Source organism: Apaloderma vittatum, unplaced genomic scaffold (genome assembly GCF_000703405.1).
Source record: "Apaloderma vittatum isolate BGI_N311 unplaced genomic scaffold, ASM70340v1 scaffold18323, whole genome shotgun sequence".
Lineage (NCBI taxonomy): Eukaryota > Metazoa > Chordata > Aves > Trogoniformes > Trogonidae > Apaloderma > Apaloderma vittatum.
In genome coordinates, this window is record NW_009707699.1 from 1 (window position 1) to 8,077 (window position 8,077).

The following is an 8,077-nucleotide window of genomic DNA, read 5'->3' on the forward strand; positions in this document are numbered from 1 at the left end:
CAGTAGCCGGCCTCGCGGCAGCGACCGCCCTCGACACGCGTCCTTCTGGGGAAAAAACCACAACTCTGTGGTTAGAGAATATTTTCACTTTGCGCGTCCTGCCGAGAACCTGCGCAAGTACGAGCGGCAGATGCCTGAGGCCGGGGTGCGTGCGGTGAGGAGTGGCCTGGAAGGGCAGCGAGGGGAAGCTGGGCTGCTGCGGGTTTGACAGGAGAGGAGGTGTGAAGGTGTTTGCTGAAAGTGGAGAGATGGGTGGCTACCTTTAGCCGGGGAATAAGGATGTTTTTCAAGGCAAAGTTAGAAAACAAATGGTTGTCAGAATTCACCTACTCTCTTGAGGAGGCAGAGCGCAACCTGTGGCGTTGCAGAGCGGTTTAGCGTAAGGAATAATGGTACAGCTAGCCGTAATTCAGGGCCAGTGAGAGGAATTGGGTTTTAATTATCTGGTAGGAAATGGCTAAGGTGTGAGCTTTAATGCCTTTCTTCCTGCCTTTTTTTTTTTTCTTTTTTTTCCTCTTAATCTTTTGTAGGGCTTGGGTTTGTGTTTAATGCAACAGATAGTTGCTGAGGCTTCACGCTGCTCTGAAAAACAAGCCAGGTTGCGGGACTTGCTCTTAAAGTTGCTTTGGTCAGTACTAGAAATACCTTAGGTAACTCGGACTTCATAGAGTTATTTAATTTAAATACTGATTCAGTTTGGAAATACTTACTTTAAGACACTGCAGCTGCATTTCATTAACATTCATTATTCACTTGCAAGTTTAAAGAAAAAAAATCAGCTTGCCAGAGGCTGATGTAGTTTGTGGAAAAACCAGAAACTCTGGTGCTCATTGCATTATCTGAATGCGTGACAGCTTTGCATTTTGGAAAAGTAGACTGAGTATTTAGATTTAGAAAAAATACACATTATTTTTCCCATGTTACCGTTCTCCTTTCAAAGTATTTCTGATTCTTGTGCTTACTCTCTTTCTGTTTTACTTCGTGCTAGGATTCCAGTGGATGTGTCTTCTGCTTGTCTCTTGGTGGAAAACTTGCTTATCTTTAATGGATACTGCTGCTGCTGGTTGATCTCTGGAGACTTTACAGCTCCTTACCTTCTGATAGGAGATAGCTGCTGGGCCCCTCTCAAGGTCTCGGCGGTAGTAGCTTTTTATCAGTAGCCATCTCTAGGGGAAAAGAAGATGCCTCTACCTTTTGGGTTAAAATTGAAACGAACTCGACGATACACAGTATCCAGCAAGAGTTGCTTGGTGGCTCGCATTCAACTGCTCAACAATGAATTTGTGGAGTTCACACTGTCGGTGGAAAGCACGGGCCAGGAAAGTCTGGAAGCGGTGGCTCAGAGACTTGAATTGCGGGAGGTAAGCAAACGAGCGAAGGTGTGCTTGTTGTCTCTGGTGCTAGATGACCTGTGTGGTGAGTCCTTACCATTTGGGGCAGTCGGCTTACTTACTGGAGCAGCAGTCCTGCATTCCCCTTGTTTCCTCGCCTTTTGGTCTTGGTGGGGACTTGGATTGCTCCAAAGCAGTTGCAAAACTTGCATTACGGAGCTAGGGAATGCCCAAGGGGAAGATATGTGAGAAGTGGCAGTGAATAGAAGCTCAGAGCGATAAACAAAGCGGCATTTTTTTTCAACCTGCCAATGCTGAAACCACTGTTTAAAAGAAACCACAAAGAAACCCTCCCCCAAAAAATTCTGCCTAAGCAACATGGTTAAGATTACTACAAGACTTGAGACAACTTTGAGCTAGGGATAGGAACGAGAATGTTATTTGTGCGTTTGGATTTTTTTCTGATGGATTAGTGCTGTGAAAAGAACCTGAAGCACAAAATGTGATAAGTGTACCAGTGACCAACTATTTGTATTGCTTGTTCAAATACCACAAGTGTGTTTGTGCTCACAAACACTTGGTCTTGGACCAAGCATATATCCATTTAGATTGAGTGCTGGCCTCATGAGGGAACATAGTTTGCACTAGTTGAATCTGTATATATCTGCCTTGATATTTTGAAGAATCCTCTTGCAACTTGCTACTCTTCTCCCTCACATCTAGTGATTATTCATACATATTCTGTATTAATTCCTTCTGAAATGCTGAGCTGCAAAATGTTTATAGAAACCTACGCGGATTACCAACATAGGACCCCTTGCATTGTTTTAGAATTTTGTTGAACACAGGTGGATTTGATTGCAGTGGTTGAATGCTCTTGATCTTGTATAAAGTGACATTTCCTACTAAAGCCTCAAAAGGTTTATTTCATTTTGGAGTTATTAAACTGTGTCAGCTGTGTCTTGGGAGGCCGTAGAGAGAGAACTTGAGTGTTGCTAACATTGTTCTGAAAAAGATGCCTTTGCTCTGTTAATGGTCTGCCGTATAATGGTGTTTTGAATACGGCATTCAAATACAGGATGAAATCCCCAGACTTAGGTAACCAAGATAAAAGTAGCTGTGGAGGTAATTGTTGTGTAACAACTGTGACTTTTTAAAATGTTATATAGTTATTGTTAAGCAGTGGCAACTGCTTATAACTTTGTTCAGATACTGAGCAAATAAATTTAGGACTCTGTCCTGCAAACATTGATTAGTGTACACAGCGTGCATTACTGTAGGATTTCTCAGTAGGAAATGCTATATATAGTGAGGGTTTTTTCAGCTTTTTTTTTCCCTGTTTGGAGAATAATAAATAGATGAAGTAGATATGAATCCATTAATCTCTAAGTGTTTGTTTACTGTGGTTGTTTTCAATCCCAATATGCATTCTTGTAGATTCTCCAATTTATTTATTTTTTGTGTGTGTGTGTACAGTTATTTTGGAAAAATGTAATTCTGTGCAACAGCATGACTTTATATTGCTCCTTCTGGCAGTGGAGGAATTGTAACTACTGTGGTAGCCTTAGTGTTTATGTAGAACACATCAGTTATGTATTTAGAATTCAGTTGTTGTGTGAATAGAGTTTGTCGGTTTTATCTATCCACTTTCAGATGTCACTGCTAAATCAACAGCAGGTGACAAATTGTAACTATGTATTGATTTGCAAAATGCAAAGGCTTTGTCTTCCTGAATGATGACTGCTAGCTTTTATTGAACTAGTCACAGTGTTGGAAATGCAGGTTTTTAAGCTATTCTTCATTATCTCTTTCTTTGGAGCTACTCCTAAAAAACTTGTTTTTTTTTTTTAAAAAAAAAACCAGAAAGATGGCAATTCTCTCAGTTAAGAGTAATATATCAAACTAAGGGAGTTGACAGTACACTGTTGAACTCTGAGCAGATTCCTTCAGTCATGCATTCTTGTGTGGATTATTTTGGCAGGAAAATGTGTTGCAATAAAAGGGAATGGAAAATAGGGATATAAATTACTTTCCAGAGCTTGCATTCAAAAAACGTTCTGCCTTTAAATAGTCAGATTTGCCAAGCAGGTAGTGGATCATTCCTGACTGCTTGCTTAGTAAAAGATTTTCAGAAAGAAAAATTTGCTCAAAACTTCGCTTAAATCTGCAAAAAACATTAGTCTTTGATACTGTAGAATACTAAGTACTTCCTGTAAGATGTTGCATGTTGTTAATGCACCAAGCACCCTTAAAGCATGTGCATGAATTCAGAGTGTTCAACGTGAAAGTATGACTGTTTATTTGAATACTGAGACTTAACACAGTTAATGAAAATGAGGCATCACTTTCTGATTACTGTATGTGGGCTATGCCATGATGCCGTGCAGTTCCCATGCAACTTCAGAACAGTTTATTGCAGGATATATGGCAGGAATTTATGTTTTTATACATCACGTGCTAAAATTTGTAACTACCTCTTTGTCTCTGGTGTAGCCTGCAATTATTGAATTTGGACGGTGAATTGAATGGCTTATTTCTAGTGCTGTGCCATTTTTCAAGGTTTTGTGTTTTGTTTTTTTTTTTAATAGATCTTTGTGTAAATGAATAATCTTCAAATTATACTTCGTGTGGCTAAACACTGGTTTTCTTTTGATTTTCCAAGTAGTACTTTTCAATTTCCAAGTTGTATATAGGTTTAGGGTTTAGGAAGTCTTTAAATATGTTGACAATTTAGTTTTTTACTGGATGATAGACTTAACAGAAAAGCGAAATGAATGCATTAAACTAAGAATATCATCATCTGGTATTCCCAGAATTGTGACTCATCAGCAATGTGTATGTAATCCAGCTCTCTTAAACTGGGGAAAGAAGCCAAAGGGAACAGGGAACATAAATTACTTATCCTTTGTAGTGACTTCTATCCTGTGAGAGAATTATAACCAAACTTGATTTATGCAAAAAGCTGTATTTGTTGTGGAAAACCTTTCTGGATTTATGAGTTCTGAAAAACTGCTGAGAGCTCTGATTGTTAACTACCTTAAAAAGTACACGCAACACTGCTCATCTTGCATGCAGGGCATGAGGATACAATTGAATACTTGAAGAAACAGAATTTTTTTTTTTTATTAACACAGCTAGATATGGATAGGACGTTTAGCAGGAGATATTATGATTGATTTACCTATCAGTCGTGCTGGATCATTTTTATTTCCGTTTTCTCATAATGCTTCTAAAACAGAATAAAGGGGCAAATTCTGCTACTGTGTGCAAGCAGTATCTGACTTAACTGCAGATATGTGGTAGAGGTTTGGGCCCAAATACAAGAACTAATTATGGGGAGCTTCTGCGGAGAGTATGTGTTGTGCATCTGCGAGTTCCTGTGTTTGTTTTGGACGTGAATAGGAAAGAAGGAGTCAAGGTTATCCGGATCCTGAATAACTTGGAAGTTCTGAAATAGTGCTTCAGAAATGCTTGAACTGTACTGTAAAACTTCAGTCTGGGTTCAAAAATACCAGCTTTTATTGGGAGAAAACACACAAAAATAGCTTTAATTCAGTGTGACGGTTTCTTAAGTATGTGTTTTGCCTACGTAAAGAGTGTTTTTAAAATAAGATTAAGTGCAATCATAAATATTCTTACATGTATATTTATCAGTAAACGTATTAACTGGCAAATAAAAGTTGGGCCAAGTTCACGGCATAACATAATTTTGTTTATGCCTTGTATCACAGCCTGATGAAATTTTAGCTAATGCTTGGAGATGTAAGAGGAGAAACTGCTTGTACTTGAACTTCTGTGATTGCCCCTCTGAACCAAATTTTCCATAAAATTGGGAAAGGAGAAATTTTTGTGGAGGAATGTAAATAAAAATGCAGACCTTCATTGTGTAATCTAATTAATTTAAAAGATGCTGCTTTATTGGAAAAAAACTTGACTCCATCTAAAACATATTACTTATAAGTGTGCTGTAATTGTAATTTAAGAATCAAGATAAAATAAAGTACAGAGCAGTCAGCCAAAAATCAGTAATTGACTCAGTGCAGTTACTGTAGTTATTCTTTTTTCTGAAGGAAAAAAAGCTATAGATTCATGTGTAGAATTTTCACTCAGTCTCATTACAGAACAGCACAAAATTAAGGTTTTTTGTGAAAGCAATAGTAGCAATTAGGAAGTCTTAATCCTAATTTCCTCAGTTTTTTTATGAAATTGGGTCAGAATTTGAATGTACAACTTAGCTATATTTTTCACTGTCACAATGCCAGTGAATTGCCATACAGTTTTATACTAGTTTTGACAGGTTTTCTTTACTTCTGAAGTAAGCCCATTAATTTATTGTTTAGTATTTTTAGACTACTTTGAAATTTTTCTTTTCCTGGTTGTAAAGCAATCAGAATTTAAGCTGCTCATGAATGGGAACATGGTAATACTTTTAAGGTCAGTCCTATGTAAAGTGTGAGTCCATCCTTCTTGGAGCATTGGACAGTGGTGGGAAAAAGTTACATGATTTAAACCAAAATGAATCTACATTTCTTGGTCATGTTAATAACTGACCTGTTTCTGCAAGAGATGAAAACATATCTTGGATATAATGTCTTCTGTGCACTATGAAGATACTGTTCTTTAGCCAGTTTATTTTGTCTAATGTACGGATGAGTAGAATCTGCCTTACCTGTCAGAAGACTGTTTATTCGAGATATTTAAAGGATGTAAAATACACCATATTGCTATTTGTGCAATGATTTAGTTTGAATAAATTAGAATATGTCACATTACCTTGCTTATGGTATTGATTCTGTTTGCTTATTTCCTATCCCTGCTATTTTGCTTTAAGCTATACTTGACAATTGCTTTGTTTAAATAGCATTTTTAAAACTCATAATGGAGTTTAGAAGAAAATAATTGTGGGTGAGTGAGAAAAATATTTCCCTTATGAAAGAACTAAGACTTAAGACGGACTTCCCTCTGCATTCGCATAGCTACCTGCTAAACGCTCCCTCCTGCAGCTACAGCTGAAAACCTTGTCAGTACTAGAACAGCAATCGTGTAAGCAAAAGTACCCTAAAGTGAGTAGCTTCAAGATGGGGAAAAGGGAGGGATTTTTATGAGGCTAGCCAGCGGTCCTCCTTTTTCTGCAAGCAGAGTTGATTGTGGTAGTATGTAGAGGAGTGCAGCTTTCCACCTGGTGGCTGGTACCTGGCAGGACTCAGGGTTTTTTTCCTTCACCACTTCCAGGAAGTCTTGCATCTTGTATGCTGGCCAGTTGAGGCTGCTCCAAATCCTTTCTCCCCTAGAGACTGGGAAGATTTGTGGAGGAGGTTGTCTACTATGATAAGAGTGGAGTTTCTGGAGAACTTTCAAGGCTTCTTGTCTCCTTCTGTAGTTCTTAACATTGGGTTAGGGTAAAGCTTTCGCTTGGTATCTGGCAGTTACGCATAGTACAAGATTATTGACCCAGTTCTCCTACATGCAGTTTATTTAAACTGTGATATCCTGATGGCAGGAGCTGTTTTGTAGCCAAGCATATAATAAAGCTAGATGCAGTGGAGCCCTTTGCCTAACTGGGATTTTGTAAGTCCAACTGCAGTGCATATCCTTCAATAGTGACAAGGTGTTTTCAGCACTCTGTTCAGGAAACTCTTATGTCTTGTTTTATTTGTATGTAGCAATGTAAAAGAGGAAAAACCTGGAAATATATTTTGATGGCATTCATCTGTAAATGCTGTTACTCTTTCCTTTTTTAAAATTTTTTCTGTCACATCTTAGGATATTGATTCCTCTGATCACTCTGGTTTTCAGGTGTGTAGCAGTTTGGATTAATCAGAAGGCACTGTAATAACAATTACAATTCTCTTTTCCAGTCTATTTGTAACCTGTGAAATATTCTGTAAGATTTATAATATAGGATATGGAATTTAGGTGAGAAATATATAATTAAATACATAAATTCAAAGTAAAACTTGAACACTGCTATGTCTAAGGAGAATGTGTGGTGAAGTCTATTTGTCCTCCCTGCTTCCATCCGCAAAAAGTGATTGTTGTTTTTTTTCCCCCTTTTGTCTTAAGTTTTGTGGAGAATGATTTTTAATATTTTTTTAAAGATGGCAGTAATAGTGTTGTCTCAATCCTAGGAAACATAACTTTTTCTTTATAGTATATTGCCAGAAAATGGAAAGCACAGTTGAGTTTGGAGATCATAATAGGGGCTGTTAAATTCAAGTGAGATTACACACGTTTGATACCTGGCATATACATTCGTCATTTTTATTTTTTTTTGATATAATGTAAACTGTGACCAAAACAGACTCTGAGATTCTGTATTAAAATGTTTTTTCTTATACTGCTAATCAGAATAACTGATATACACTAAAGGTATTTAGATTAGAGCAGAACTGGAATTATATTAAGGATGATGCTAATGCATATGAAGGAAAATAAAATGATATTTATTTATTTTAGCTAACTAATATCAGGCAGTTGGTACAGGGAGAAAGGACTGTCTCATTGGTTCCATTTCACGCTATAAAACAGATGAGGAACAGCAAAGTGTGCTCAACAGATGTGAAAACTGCTGAAAATTTTGAGATTTAAAGCTCGTTTTTTAATGGGTTTGTAAAAGATAACACTTTTTTTTTTTTTTTTTAAGCATTCGTAGAATGGTTAAGGTTGGAAGGGACCTTGAAGATCATCTAGTTCCAGCCCCCCCGCTGTGGCCAGGGACACCTCTGTCCCACAGACCGTGTTCCTCA

At 37.6% G+C, this 8,077-nt stretch overlaps 1 protein-coding gene across 1 annotated transcript in view; it reads left to right on the forward strand.

Annotated features, from left to right (window-relative positions):
• The first annotated feature begins 1,175 nt into the window (after positions 1-1,175).
• Positions 1,176-8,077, forward strand: part of PTPN21 (protein tyrosine phosphatase, non-receptor type 21) — a 32,926-nt gene continuing 26,024 nt past the window's right edge. Inside the window, exon 1 of the mRNA XM_009866311.1 lies at positions 1,176-1,361. Within this exon, the coding sequence (XP_009864613.1) occupies positions 1,182-1,361 (180 nt within the window). The 5' untranslated portion in view covers positions 1,176-1,181. The remainder of the gene's footprint in view (positions 1,362-8,077) is intronic.